Source organism: Halichondria panicea, chromosome 15 (assembly GCF_963675165.1).
Source record: "Halichondria panicea chromosome 15, odHalPani1.1, whole genome shotgun sequence".
NCBI lineage: Eukaryota > Metazoa > Porifera > Demospongiae > Suberitida > Halichondriidae > Halichondria > Halichondria panicea.
In genome coordinates this window covers 5,879,173-5,893,665 of record NC_087391.1, presented here as the reverse complement: position 1 = coordinate 5,893,665, position 14,493 = coordinate 5,879,173, and the positions used below count along the sequence as shown (strand labels likewise).

At 47.4% G+C, this 14,493-nt stretch overlaps 5 protein-coding genes across 9 annotated transcripts; 3 read left to right on the top strand and 2 right to left on the bottom strand.

Annotated features, from left to right (window-relative positions):
- Positions 1 to 631: 631 nt before the first annotated feature.
- On the top strand, positions 632 to 2,394 carry LOC135348522 (serum response factor homolog). The gene is made up of 3 exons (XM_064546765.1): positions 632 to 1,043; positions 1,106 to 1,363; positions 1,800 to 2,394. Exons 1-3 carry the CDS (start codon positions 744 to 746, stop codon positions 2,235 to 2,237), a joined length of 996 nt encoding a protein of 331 aa, XP_064402835.1. The 5' UTR covers positions 632 to 743; the 3' UTR covers positions 2,238 to 2,394.
- A 66-nt stretch (positions 2,395 to 2,460) lies between these two features.
- On the bottom strand, positions 2,461 to 5,197 carry LOC135348519 (glutaminyl-peptide cyclotransferase-like). 3 transcript variants are annotated; one of them, XM_064546760.1, is made up of 6 exons: positions 5,040 to 5,197; positions 4,843 to 4,983; positions 4,342 to 4,614; positions 3,988 to 4,243; positions 3,573 to 3,689; positions 2,461 to 2,678 (listed from the first exon to the last, which is right to left on the bottom strand). In XM_064546760.1, exons 1-6 carry the CDS (start codon positions 5,127 to 5,129, stop codon positions 2,530 to 2,532), a joined length of 1,026 nt encoding a protein of 341 aa, XP_064402830.1. In that variant the 5' UTR covers positions 5,130 to 5,197; the 3' UTR covers positions 2,461 to 2,529. The 3 variants fall into 3 exon arrangements, with proteins under 3 accessions (XP_064402830.1, XP_064402831.1, XP_064402832.1); XM_064546761.1 differs by lacking the exon at positions 2,461 to 2,678 and adding an exon at positions 3,263 to 3,336; XM_064546762.1 differs by lacking the exon at positions 2,461 to 2,678 and adding an exon at positions 3,310 to 3,383.
- On the top strand, positions 5,187 to 6,574 carry LOC135348525 (GTP cyclohydrolase 1-like). The gene is made up of 4 exons (XM_064546767.1): positions 5,187 to 5,445; positions 5,635 to 5,832; positions 5,887 to 5,971; positions 6,343 to 6,574. The coding sequence occupies exons 1-4, from the start codon at positions 5,187 to 5,189 to the stop codon at positions 6,470 to 6,472; spliced, it is 672 nt and encodes a 223-aa protein (XP_064402837.1). The 3' UTR covers positions 6,473 to 6,574.
- On the bottom strand, positions 6,541 to 10,260 carry LOC135348516 (protein Smaug homolog 1-like). The gene is made up of 9 exons (XM_064546755.1): positions 10,047 to 10,260; positions 9,231 to 9,878; positions 9,024 to 9,133; positions 8,850 to 8,936; positions 8,529 to 8,790; positions 7,595 to 7,683; positions 7,435 to 7,541; positions 6,954 to 7,342; positions 6,541 to 6,904 (listed from the first exon to the last, which is right to left on the bottom strand). Exons 1-9 carry the CDS (start codon positions 10,258 to 10,260, stop codon positions 6,888 to 6,890), a joined length of 1,923 nt encoding a protein of 640 aa, XP_064402825.1. The 3' UTR covers positions 6,541 to 6,887.
- Positions 10,261 to 10,440: 180 nt separating this feature from the next.
- LOC135348515 (pre-rRNA-processing protein TSR1 homolog) lies at positions 10,441 to 14,470 on the top strand. Of its 3 annotated transcripts, XR_010398779.1 has the most exons (22): positions 10,441 to 10,575; positions 10,625 to 10,695; positions 10,748 to 10,996; positions 11,044 to 11,154; positions 11,227 to 11,297; positions 11,344 to 11,380; positions 11,450 to 11,710; positions 11,764 to 11,887; positions 12,169 to 12,260; positions 12,307 to 12,396; positions 12,448 to 12,512; positions 12,560 to 12,724; positions 12,851 to 12,926; positions 12,976 to 13,018; positions 13,072 to 13,121; positions 13,172 to 13,234; positions 13,287 to 13,370; positions 13,423 to 13,522; positions 13,579 to 13,722; positions 13,834 to 13,923; positions 13,981 to 14,055; positions 14,213 to 14,251. XR_010398779.1 is itself a non-coding variant. In XM_064546754.1 (21 exons), the coding sequence occupies exons 1-21, from the start codon at positions 10,467 to 10,469 to the stop codon at positions 14,362 to 14,364; spliced, it is 2,232 nt and encodes a 743-aa protein (XP_064402824.1). In that variant the 5' UTR covers positions 10,441 to 10,466; the 3' UTR covers positions 14,365 to 14,470. The 3 variants fall into 3 exon arrangements, 1 of the variants encoding a protein (XP_064402824.1); XR_010398778.1 differs by having other exon boundaries at positions 13,834 to 14,055; positions 14,213 to 14,287; XM_064546754.1 differs by lacking the exon at positions 13,834 to 13,923 and having other exon boundaries at positions 14,213 to 14,470.
- The last annotated feature ends 23 nt before the right edge of the window (positions 14,471 to 14,493 follow it).

Genomic DNA, 14,493 nt, shown 5'->3' with positions numbered 1-14,493 from the left:
CACACAATGATACATTGTATACTGCATGGTATTAGAAGATAGAGTGGTTGATTCTAATTCCCTAAACACACACTACTCTACATGCACACAATGTGTTGGTCAATCAAAGACACCAGCATGCTCCCTGTGTGTGTGTGTGTGTGTGTGTGTGTGTGTGTGTGTGTGTGTGTGTGTGTGTGTGTGGGTGTGTGTGTGTGTGTGTGTGTGTGTGTGTGTGTGTGTGTGTGGGTGGGTGTGTGTGGGTGGGTGGGTGGGTGTGTGTGTGTGTGTGTGTGTTGGTACTCAAACCCCCATCCTGCTCTCTAGTGGGAGGTACTGGTATAGTGTACAGTGTATAGTGAGTATAGGTATTGTATAGTGCAGTGCATGGGAGTAGGGACTGTCGCTGCTGCTATCACACAGCTGAGATATTCCCCTACAACTTGAAGCCACTATATGTGCAGTCTTGCCGGCAATATCTGTGAGGTAATAATGCATCACTGAAATGGATCACATGATTACCTTATAAGGGAGCAAGCATTAGGCGTGGGGCAGGAAGTGAATACCTTATTGGGAACTAATAAGCAACTATATAATTATGCATTACCACATCCTGTGGCAAGGGTTGTGCATATAAAAACATCCTTGCAAAACTGAAGTTCAGAAAAGCAAATTTGCTACAAGTTTTATAGCACTTCAGCTACAAAAGATTTATACTGCGAAGTTCAGACGTGCTGGCACGACTGCTGGAATTAACTTCTAAAATGCTTGGAGATAGAACCACCCACTCAATGACTACTACGGATCCCTTTGCCTCCCTTTCCCAATTCCCCCACCCCTCCAAGATGCACTCCACAGACAATGACGATCGATCATCGATAAGTACAAGCGATAACGACGAGAGCTGCAGCCTACAGCTCAACAACGAGAAACTCCACAAGGTTGGACAACTGCCTGCTGGAAAAAAGACCAGAGGACGAGTAAAAATCGAGATGCAGTACATACAAAACAAGTTGAGAAGATACACTACATTTTCAAAGAGAAAGTCAGGAATCATGAAGAAGGTATGTGGCTTCAGGGCTTGTACGTACATGTACACGCTTTACCTTGTACTTCTTAACCACAGGCGTACGAGCTGAGCACTCTGACTGGGACCCAAGTCATGCTGCTGGTCGCTTCGGAGACAGGCCACGTCTACACGTTCGCTACTCCCAAGCTGCAGCCTATGATCACCTCGGAGGCTGGCAAGGCTCTCATTCAGACGTGCCTGCATCAGCCCGACCCACCCAACCACAACCTGGGAGATTATGACATTAGGATGTCAGCGACAGGTTTCGAGGAGACCGAGCTGGGCTACCAACTACCAGAGGATGCCGACTTCAAGGTAAGCTAGCTAGCTAGCTATAGCTGTGTGTGTGGAGTGTGTTTAGCTAGCTAGCTATAGCTGTGTGTGTGGAGTGTATTTAGCTAGCTAGCTATAGCTGTGTGTGTGGAGTGTGTTTAGCTTGCTAGCTATAGCTGTGTGTGTGGAGTGTGTTTAGCTAGCTAGCTATAGCTGTGTGTGTGGAGTGTGTTTAGCTAGCTAGCTATAGCTGTGTGTGTGGAGTGTGTTTAGCTAGCTAGCTATAGCTGTGTGTGTGGAGTGTGTTTAGCTTGCTAGCTATAGCTGTGTGTGTGGAGTGTGTTTAGCTAGCTAGCTATAGCTGTGTGTGTGGAGTGTGTTTAGCTTGCTAGCTATAGCTGTGTGTGTGGAGTGTGTTTAGCTTGCTAGCTATAGCTGTGTGTGTGGAGTGTGTTTATGAACCTCCCTGTCTCTGCAGAACTCTATGGGAGATCCAATGGTCTCGACAGCCACTCCGATGCATACCATTGTGAACCCCTCTGTGGTGACTATCCCCCACGGAATGATGTCCATGGGATTCCACCCAATGCCAGAGTGTTCCCCTGTGCCCATATCCACAGTGTCGCCCCATCATTCCTCTCCCCCGCCCCCCGGGTACAGTCACAGTCCACCCCACCAAACACCCGGTAGCCCTCATAGAGCCTACGGGAGTCCCTATCACCCTGGTAGCCCAGCTGGAGGCATGCAGCAATGCATGATGGAGGAGCTAGGATCACCATCGCTACATCATGTGGCCCAAGGGACAATGATTGAGACCTACATTGACAGATCACCAAGCAGGAGCCCTATTCAACATCACAAGTTCCATCCGTCCCAAGGGCTTTACACGAACAGTCCTCAGGCGATTCGAATCTAAACTGTCTCTTATCTCACTTGTCTAGTCTGTTTCTCTAATTTGAGCTGGTCTCGCTTCTCGTTGTATTGAGTTTGCCCCTAAAGCTACTCACCTACTCATGTTCTGCTGGCAGAACTGGCAGCTGGCCTGCCAACATGCAATAAATTGTTGAACTCTATTGACTGTGAATTTGTTTATGTGGGCATGCACTGAGACACAATACTCCCCCCTAAAGTTGACATACCATGAATCATGAGGTCCATTAGACATAATGGCTAACAATGGCTGGACACTATTGCAGCATGAAGTAACATTAACGTAGGTGAAAGTATTCGTGCAGAAACACTAAAAAGATTTTTCTGAGGTTAGCTACAGTGTTCCAGTCTATAGCTTGAGCATTGTCCGATGACTTGTGCCAGACAGAGGGGAATGGGTAGGCTATGAGATGCACTATAGGTACACCTGCATGTGGGGGAATGGGGAGGCTATGAGATGCACTATAGGTACACCTCCATGTGGGAGAATGGGGAGGCTATGAGATGCACTATAGGTACACCTGCATGTGGGGGAATGGGTAGGCTATGAGATGCACTATAGGTACACCTCCATGTGGGGGAATGGGTAGGCTATGAGATGCACTATAGGTACACCTCTATGTGGGGGAATGGGTAGGCTATGAGATGCACTATAGGTACACCTCCATGTGGGGGAATGGGTAGGCTATGAGATGCACTATAGGTACACCTCCATGTGGGAGAATGGGTAGGCTATGAGATGCACTATAGGTACACCTGCATGTGGGGGAATGGGTAGGCTATGAGATGCACTATAGGTACACCTGCATGTGGGGGAATGGGTAGGCTATGAGATGCACTATAGGTACACCTCCATGTGGGGGAATGGGTAGGCTATGAGATGCACTATAGGTACACCTCCATGTGGGGGAATGGGTAGGATATGAGATGCACTATAGGTACACCTCCATGTGGGAGAATGGGTAGGCTATGAGATGCACTATAGGTACACCTGCATGTGGGGGAATGGGTAGGCTATGAGATGCACTATAGGTACACCTCCATGTGGGGGAATGGGTAGGCTATGAGATGCACTATAGGTACACCTCCATGTGGGGGAATGGGTAGGATATGAGATGCACTATAGGTACACCTCTATGTGGGAGGATGGAAGCATTAGTACATACACACACAAAGCTGTTTACTAGCTGTCAGTTGGCAGAGACCCAGGAAAAGGGCTTCAGTTGAGATCACAGGACAATGTAAGTCACACTAATTGCATTGACACTCTATAGGCCCAACAGAATAACTAGAGCAGACAGGTACCCACATCAAAACATACCTTTATCAAGAAATGGTTTGTGATCATCTTCAATGTGATAAAGACCATAAGCTGTGCGCTCATTGAAGTAGTGGCTGGAGTGGCCCTCTAAATGACCATCATCATGCAGCCTCCGCTCTGTAAGGGACGAATATTATACAATAGCTAATGAAAGTGCTGACATGTACACACTTATTATCACCAACAAGCGTAATCAAGCGTAAATCTCACGGATTGTGTAACCCAACACGCCCTAATATGGGAGACTATGAATAGATAAGATATTTATAGCCTTGGAATGCGTCCTAGCAACCAACAGGTGTCCTAGCAATCAACAGGTGGCCTGCATAATAATGGCCACATATTAGATTATGGTTACAACACCCACGCCTCAGCTAGAGGCCGCCCTCACACCTCAGCTAGAGGCCGCCCTCACCTATCTTGACCATTCTCTGGAAGAGTTGACTGCCTGGTTCATACATGTCATGGAAGGATGGACTCGCTGCTCCAATCAGGTCCAGCAGTACAAACGCTGTCATAGCCTCTAGCCCATTGTTATCCTCCACACTCAGTAGCTCTCCAGCCATGTCAGTAGCCAGCCTCCTAGCGCCATACAGGGAGTCGGTAGCTGTCCAGTAACGAAATGCTTCCTCCCCATCAGTGAAGATGAGTTGGAGTGAGTAGTCAGCTAGCTGAAAAAAAAAAGTCAGCTAGCTGGAGGGAACAGTACAGTACACACAGGTTGTAAGCAGTCAGCTAGCTGGAGGGTACAAGTACAGGTGGACCTTACCTCTCTCTCCAGTAGCTTCTCATCGAGAGTGAGAGCCAGGTCCAGTAGTAGGGCCACAGGGAGGGCAGAGTCAGTAGCTGCTAGGAACTGTTTCCCAGTGAGTATCTTAGAGTCGTAGTGAGCAGCCAGTACAAGTCTCTTGCTCACATGAGGGTCCAGAGTGGCTATGATGTTAGTGAATGGTTTCCTGCCTAGCGGAGTATCATCTTCAAATGAATGCTCTGTAATGTTCCATCGAGAGCAGTTCAGCTGACTCAGTCGAGACACTATATACTATTATAATAATAAATACTGTTATGAAATATTAATTAGATTTGTGAAAATATAGAGAACAGGGAGGAGGAGGGAGGAATCGAACCCACGCCTTACGAAGCCAAAGTCAAGTTAACTAACCACTAAGCTATCTAGTCATCATTCTGCCCCACCTATATATTTATAATACAAGTACCACTAATTAATTAATTGTAGCAATGTACAGCTTCTCATGAGATAGCTCCTTACCTTGCGCACTTCCTCATGACCGGGGGTCCCAGGCACTCTCTCCTTGAGCACTCCAGGGAAGTCATGTGTTCTCAGAGACTCTATATCACTGCAACGCATGATAGAGCGCACTCTCTGGCTACTGAGCATCTTGAAGCGATGCTGTGTACATGTGGCCCATGAATGATTGTGTGTGTACATAGTATAGTGGATCTTACAGTAGCAGCAGCAGCAGAGGTGACCAGCGTGGCCATACCGAGTAGCGCCAGCCACGAGCAAAGGTTTCGACCTTGACCGTAGACAGACATCTTTGTTGCTTTGTTGATGAGTGGGCTCTTATTAGAACAAATGCTCTTTAATTAGAAATGGCTGAAGGAACAGGACCGTCACGCTCGCTAAAGCTCTCTTACTTTGACTCTCGCGGACTGAACACGAAGGACTGGAGAGATGACGAGGAGAGGTCCAAAGCAGAGGGAGTACTGTCCAATCTCTCCACTGCCTTCAGTAGCATTATAGACAACCTCGGGGACCCGCGGCCACAAAGAGAGGGGCTAAGCAAGACTCCACAAAGGGCAGCCAAAGCTCTTCTCTACTTCACCAAGGGCTATGAGGAGGATCTCAGTGGTACGTACTCTCGTTGTGTCACTGCTACAAGAGCTCCGTACATGTGTAGAGCTTTATACACGTACATTATGCATATTAGATAAGAGGGTTAGTTATAATCATTATTATTATTATTATTATTATTATTATTATTATTATTATTATTATATCGGGCATGATTGAAGGCTATCTTCCCTCATGCTTGCTCAGGTGTGGTGCAGGAAGGAGTGTTTGATGAGAACCATGATGAGATGGTAGTGGTTAAGGATATTGAGTTGTTCTCACTGTGTGAACATCATCTGGTCCCCTTCTATGGTACAGCGCATGTGGGATACCTACCCAATGGGAAGGTGTTGGGTCTGAGCAAGGTAGCACGCATTGTGGAGATGTATAGCAGACGTCTACAAGGTAAGCAGCTCTTGTGTGTACCCTCCTTGCCTGCATGTGAGTGTGTGTGTGCAGTACAGGAAAGACTCACCAAGGAGATAGCTGAGGCCATTCTGAGTGCAGTGGGACCCACTGGAGTGGGTGTGGTGATACAAGCCAAGTAAGTGTACCCCCCTTACACACACTGACTCCACACTACTGTGTGTACCCCCCCCTCTCACACACACACACACCGACTGTGTGTACCCCCTCACACACACACACTGACACACACACACTACTGTGTGTACCCCCCTCACACACACACACTGACTGTGTGTACCCCCCTCACACACACACACACACTACTGTGTGTACCCCCCTCACACACACACACTACTGTGTGTACCCCCCTCACACACACACACTGACTGTGTGTACCCCCCTCACACACACACACTGACTGTGTGTACCCCCCTCACACACACACACACACTGACTGTGTGTACCCCCCTCACACACTGACTGTGTGTGCTTCCCCCCCCCATACAGGCACATGTGCATGACCATGAGAGGGGTCAACAAAGGTCACAGTCAGACAGTCACTAGCTCCATGCTAGGCACCTTCAGAGATGACCCACGCACTAGGGAAGAGTTCCTCACCATTATACACTCTAAATAAACAAGTATTTATGTATGATAAACAATATTATTTTATATATTTATTCTTATTGCTAATTAGGGTGAAGATTGATCGTTATCAAAAATAAAATTTTGAGCTGAATTTGTTTTGACATAAATCAGTCCTCGAGCTCACAAGGCTGTAATAATTATTGTCATATACAGCATACAAAATTAATATGATGATTGCAACACGAATCAATGAAAGTATAGAAAGACGCAGAACAAAGTGTGGACTTACAAAAATTGCTATGAAACTTGTTAAATGTAGAAAAGATAATCACAAAATATTGGCATGCAGTTTATTGATCAGCAGTAGTCCACTAGATCACATCCGGACCAGCCGGTTTCTCGCTTGATTGAGGGTCACAAACCAACGTCAGTGAGTGGGTGTGTGTGGTGTGTGTGGGTGTGCTCTAGTAGTCAGATTGCTCTGCAGAGGGAGACGATAATTTTAAATAATTTAACAATTTTTGACTCACCATCGAGTGCTTGCTCTGCAACCTTCTGAGGGAGGTCATTCATGTAATTATCCGCTGAGTCTTGTCGACCCCCTCTGGGGGGCAGTGGGGGTGGTGCATTGTAGGTCTGACTGGCCAGGGGAAACCCCTTCCCATTGGGAGAGTTGGGATATGTCACCAGAGACTTGGGTCTCAGAAATGCTGGTGTGTGGTGAGGCAGAGGCGCTTGTTGGAGCTGTCTAGCACTCATGCGTGGGAGAGTAGTGGAGGCCCGTGAGAATGCAGGTAGGGAGAGTCCCTTACTAGCTGGTCCACCAGTCATGCGGGGGGAACGAAGGGATCGCGTCTTAGACCCCCTTGGTTGACTCAGAGCGGAGGGGACAGTGTGGATAGTGTGGAAGCCTCCAAAGCTGCGCAAGGGAGGGAGACAGGAAATAACATTAACTAATAATTATAAACCTCAGACATTAGCACATGTACACACATGAAGTGATAGACTCACTTCCTCCCTCTAGCAGTAGCTGACTTCTTGGGTGAGATGACTCTCAGTGTCTGAGTACACTGTTGCTTCCAATCAAAGAAGAGGTTCTTCTGGTCCACTGTGAACACCTGTATACCATGAGTCAGAGTGATGTCAGAGTGAGGCTAGGCTAGTGAGTTACCTCATGTTGCAGTGCAGAGTCCAGTAGTCTAATGAAGGCTCCAAGGTTCTCTTCATTGGTGTCAGTATAGCTCATGAGAGTGCTGAACCCTGCACCACACAACACCAGTATATACACAACAAGCCTTGGGTCTCAAAACAACTGCTAATATTAATAATATAATCATTTGATATACCCCTTTCAAAGAGCTACGAAATGCATCCTTTAGATTTGTAATCAACACACACACACACACACCCACACACACACACACACACACACACACACACACACACACACACACACACACACATACACACACACATACACACACACACACACACACACACACACACATACATACACACACACAGTACACACACACACACACACACACAGTACACACACACACACACACACACACACACACACACACAGTACACACACACACACACACACACACACACACACACACACACAGTACACACACACACACACACACACACACACACACACACACACACACACACAGTACACACACACACACACACAGTACACACACACACACACACACACATACACACACACACACACACACACACACACACACACACACACACACACACACACACAGTACACACACACACACATACACACACACACACACACACACAGTGCACACACACACACACACACACATACACACACACACACACACACACATACACACACACATACACACACACACACATACACACACACACACACACACACATACACACACACATACACACACACACACACACACACATACACACACACACACACACACACACAGTACACACACACACACATACACACACACACACACACACACAGTGCACACACACACAGTGCACACACACACACTACACACACACACACACACAGTACACAGAGTACACACAGTACAGACCTTTCCCCATGGCCCTTGTGAGGAGAGAGGGGAGGTCCTCGTGGGGAAAGTTCCGAGTCAGCAGATCTTCTAGTTCAGAGTCAGAACTCGACTGGTGTTTGCTCTCATCCTCCTCGTCACCAGAGCCCACGGGGTCAGAGGTCACCTCAGTCGTCTTACGCACACTGGGACTGCTTGAGCGGTTGTATGGCTTGATGGGTGTGGCCAACATCTGCCGCAGCTCTTGTATACAGCATGTGAGGCGGCCGTGTTTCTCCATGTCCTGAGCCAAGGCAATGAAATGAACACAAAGACAGGGGTTCTGGCAGGCAGCCATCTTACCTGTTCTATCTCAACAAGGGTTTCTGGCCGACGTGCTAACTTGCGTATACTGAGAATGATCTTAGTCCTGGCACCCTTGGTCACACCCTGTGGCCAACAGAGTACAGTGTTGTTGCAGGTCATGCACAGGTCATGTACACACTACTCTGTAGTAGCTAGACAACAGGTGCTGACCTGATCTGTAAGATAGTCTTCAGTGATGGTAAGCATTTGTTCATACTCCATGTCAGCAAAGAGGACCTGGTACTTGTGTAGTCGTAGGCTCTTGAGCCACATAGGCACCTCTGTATGGACATAACACATGGCACTGTTGGTACAGAGACTGCCTTACACGCTGTGTACACAGTCTCCTTATGGAGAGAGCTCTCATTATTATTATACCTTTCATGCCTTCCTTCCAGTTAGTGAGCTCCTCTGGTCCACTGATCATAGCTCCAGGGGCAGTCATAGAGGTACTGGGTGCCATGCCAACCATACCCTTGTCCATATGTGCCATCAAGTATTCCTCAAACGATAGTGGTCCATCCTCAACACTAGATGGGCCATGAGTAAGCCTGCCTCCAGGAGGAAGTGAGTTGCTCTTAAGCTCATCATCAGAGAAGAACCCATCAGTTGCTCCCACAGCTTGCAGCTCCCCAGAGATGTTAATACGACCGCTACCAAGCCCAATGCCTGATGTCCAACTAGCCTCCTCAGGACTTGACTTGATTTGGTAGATCTTGGACGTAGGAGAGGAGGGAGGTTTCCGGTCGAAAATGTTCCGTTGTTTCCTATCGAGCTGAGAGAACCAGAATGTGAGAGCCTCTCTGTCGTCATGAGGGAAGGCAGGATGTACAAGGGCAAGAGATAGCAGCTGTCGACATTGATCAAGATAGTCCAGTACCTCGCTAGAGCCCAACATAACCTTAGGCAGTAACTTCATGTACTCTGCTCTAGCTTCGGAGCTACCGGGGTTGAGTAGAGGGAGATGCATTAAGAGAGATCCCAACGCTTGCTCTTCTGTCTGACTGTGCAGCGAGCTGAGGAACGCTGTGTGTGTGTGTGTGTGTGTGTGTGTGTGTGTGTGTGTGTGTGTGGGTGTGTGTATGTGTGTGTGTGTGTGTGTGTGTGTGGTGGATGGATACTTGAACTAAGTGCCATAGTTAGTGTGTGGAGTAATTTGTGGTCTATCTATCAACACACGAAATAGTATCTTACTAGCATTGTTAGCTTGTTTCTCCAGTTGAGCGATCTCTGGGTTCTTGACTCCATTCTGCAGAGAGTGCTCCAGTACCAGAGATAGGAAGCGCGCTTGTGTAGGAGACACCTTGCTAAGGAGAGAGTACAGAGCAATCGTCTGCTCGCAACTATTCCAACTCTGGAACCACTCGGAGACGAGACGAACGCGATCGCTGAACGCATTTCCCTTCATCTTGATAGGCTGTGTACAGAGAGCTAGCTACTCCATGACTCGCCACACACATACACACACACACACACACAGAGACGCTATTAGTGTTGGTTGGCTGACACTGATTGCCCCACAAAAGGCCTTGGTCCTCACAACACAACCCTAATAGGGAGAGAAGCCATGTAACAGCCTAACTGTATTCATTGCACTCCACGTGGTCTACTAAGATGTCTACTCCTAGTGAACCTCATCGCTCAGGTCCACTCAAGCAGAGGAACAAGGGACACAAGAATGGCAGGCACAAGAGCAAGGGAGAGATGACAGCCCTGGACAAAGGTGGGGGGTGTGTGGGGGGGTCATCTCATCACAGGGGGTCCTTGTACAGGTCGTGTGGGGGTTAAGACACTGTCTGGTGTGCGGAGGAAAGAGGCAAGAAAGGTTGACAAGAAGAACAAGGTATGTACGTACATGTCATCCAATGTAATCTGACGATGCATTTCTCCCTTAGTTACGTCAGTTGCGAACACACAAGCGGGACCAAGTGTTAGCGCATAAAAGGTGTATAGGGGTCGAAGGTCAACCTCCACATCTCGTTGTCCTCATCCCAGTATCTTCTGATGTACAACAAGTGTTCACTATGTTGACGGGTTGTCATGACAACACCATGGCAACAATAGCTGTTCCTGAGCTCCGAGAGCGTTTCACCATTTCCTACCCCCCTACCAGTAACCTGTACACCCTCCTAGACCTGGTTAAGGTGAGGGCTATAGCTCTAGTGTCCCCTCCATTGCCCTCTCCTCACAGGTTGCAGACACTGCAGTCCTGGTGTATGACATGCGTGAAGGTGGCTTCAATGCATCCTTATTAGACACTGTGTGTGCTCAAGGGCTGCCCACAACTCTGCATTTGGCTGTGGTGAGTGCATTCCCATGCTACCCACTCTCATACCTTACAGCCAATCCATACGCTGGTCACACACACACACAGGGTTGGGAGGAACTAGGTAGCAAAGCTCTCTCTCTGGCTAGGAAAAGCCTCCTCAAGAACATACACTCAAGGTACACACCGTGCATACATATTATGTGTGTATTGGTCCTTGTGCAGGTTTCCTGGAGAAAAGCTACATCTGTTCAATCAACAAGTAAGCAATTATTTGTGTACCTTTTGTGTGCCCACCCACACACTCACAGATCTGCCCACACACTCACAGATCCGCCCACAACTTCTGCGCACACTGTCTAATCAGAAGCGTCGCTCTGTGTTCACTAGAGACACTCATCCACACCTTCTAGTGGAGAGGTCAGAGTTCATAGCCTCGGAGGGTACTCTCAAAGTGTGGGGTTACATGCGAGGGAAGCCATTGGACATACACAGTGTAGTGTACATCCCTGACAAAGGGGAGTACCTACTCAAGCAGATTGATGGACCCTCTGACCCTTGTACCCTCAAGACCTCTACAAGCATGCAAGTGGTGAGTGGAGTGTCATTATGACATGCTATGATGCAGTATGACATCACACACAGGACCAAAGTGCAGTACTGTTGTTAGCAGATCCTTCACAACAGAGTTTAGATAGAGAGGTGACCCTTGACCCCATGGAGGGCGACCAGACATGGCCCACTGATGAGGAACTTGCTGCAGCCGCCGGTACTGTCAGTATATAACCACTATAATGTTATAATGTGTTGTGTCCCTATATAACCACTATAATGTTATAATGTGTTGTGTCCCTATATAACCACTATAATGTTATAATGTGTTGTGTCCCTATATAACCACTATAATGTTATAAAGTGTTGTGTCCCTATATAACCACTATAATGTTATAAAGTGTTATGTCCCTATATAACCACTATAATGTTATAAAGTGTTGTGTCCCTATATAACCACTATAATGTTATAAAGTGTTATGTCCCTATATACAACAGGTTCGCCTGATGGGAGGGGCCAGCGGAAGTTGCCTCGGGGAATGTCAGATTATCAAGCTTCCTGGATCGTGGACTCTGACCTCTCTGATAACGTGAGTGGTGGTTACTATGGTTACATTATTGTCACGTGTTGTACAGGCTGATAGCGGAGATGAGTGGGAGGATCCTCCAGTGTCATGTGACTCGATTGATGATGACAATGATATGAGTATCGGAGATCTGGAATCAGTGAGGAGTGTCCCTATATAAGTGTGGTTGTCATAACTACCCGTGGTATAGACTGCTGATGATGAGGACGGAGAGAGCTATGACCTCAAAATTGACCTCTCAGCAGAGCAGCGAGAGTAAGCCCACCCCCACACACACCCTCACACCTCACACACCCTCACAGGCTAGAGGCACTGCGTGCTGAGAGAGAGGCGTTGATGTTTCCTGATGAAGTAGACACTCCCCAAGACAAGCCGGCCAAAGAAAGGTTCCAAAAGTATCGAGGACTGAGATCATTTCGCAGCTCTCCCTGGGACAAACTAGAGAACCTTCCCAGAGACTACGCTAGGTATGCATGGTCTCCATAGCAACACCTGTATCTGTGTACCTAGGCAGCACTTCATATAATATCATCGTTACGTTGTGTGTGTGTGTGTGTGTGTGTGTGTGTGTGTGTGTGTGTGTGTGTGTGTAGGATCTTCCAGTTTGAGAGGTTTGGTATGAGCAGGAAGAGAGCTCTGTGTAGTCTAGAGGAGGCCAACGGAGCACTCGTGAGTGTGTGTGATGTGTGTGATATGTGTGATGTGTGTGATGCTGTAGCCCGGCTGGTACGTCACTCTACACATTGCCAACTACCCTCAAGGTAAGCTGACAACCTTCCTCACGTCTCTCTCTTTTATTGCTGCCTCCCAACAGATGCTTCACCCCCATCACTTGTGTATGGACTACTTCCACACGAACATAAGGTAGGTTATGTGATCTCTCAGGTAGTTATTACCATGTTGTGTGATATTAGATGTCCGTGGTGCATTTTGCTGTCAAGAAGAGTCCTGGTTACAGTCAACCCATCAAATCCAAGGTACAATACAATACAATGATTGCAGTGCACTTGCAACTCTTGCTCTATATAGGAGAGGTTAGTGTTTCATTGTGGTGTGAGGAGGTTCTCAGCTGCTCCTATATTCTCAGAGCACACTCCAGGAGACAAACACAAGGTAACTATGCACTAAGCTGATGACTATAGTATCCCGGCCCCTCCCTGTACAGTATGAGCGCTACATGGCTAATAGCGGTGTATGCATGGCCAGTGTGTTTGCTCCAGTGTCCTACCCTCCGCAACCAGTGCTGCTCTTCAAGCACCAGGAAGGTGTGTGTTGTGTGTGTGTGTGTGTGTGTGTTACCCTCCGCCCCCTCATTGTGTAGGTGGTGAGGCTGTGCTGGTGGGGAGTGGGGGTGTGGTGGGTGTGAACCCTAGTAGAGTGATAGTCAAGAGAGTGATACTCAGTGGGCATCCATACAAGATCAACAAGAGATCTGCAGTCATCAGATACATGTTCTTCAACAGAGGTACATCTACGTATTTCCTTTGTTATGCCTCGAGGCGTAGCCGCACGAGGGATACGGTAAATTAAGCTGACTGTGTGTGTGTTTGTCTGTGTGTCTGTGTGTGTATTCCAGCTATAACTGCTCAACGGTTACAATGCGACGAAAACTAACAGCTTCTATAGGCTTCTAGCCATGTTCTCTTGGATTTTGATTCGTGGATTAGTAAACTAAAGCTACTCGTGGTGTGTGCTAGTAACTAGTGTGATCTTGTGTGTACAGATGATATTGATTGGTTCAAGCCTGTTGAGTTGCGGACCAAGTTAGGGAGAAGGGGACATATCAAAGAGCCCCTGGGTAAGTAGCAATTAATGTGTGTACTAGCTCTCACTGCTTGTAATAATACAGGCACACATGAGCAATTAATGTGTGTACTAGCTCTCACTGCTTGTAATATACAGGCACACATGAGCAATTAATGTGTGTACTAGCTCTCACTGCTTGTAATATACAGGCACACATGGACATATGAAGTGTGTGTTTGATGGTCAACTCAAGGCACAAGACACGATCCTAATGAACCTCTATAAGAGAGTCTATCCCAAGTGGACGTATGAGGAGCCAGTAACCACACCCACCAACTGGACCCTATACCCTGAACCTTGAACCCATACATTGACTCTGTATAGTGACTGTGTGTGTATTGTGTTGCTTGTAATACAGCGGCCTATAATCGAGGCTATTGATCTATAATAATATTGCTACAGGTAAAGATCGTTTTATGAACATGTACCA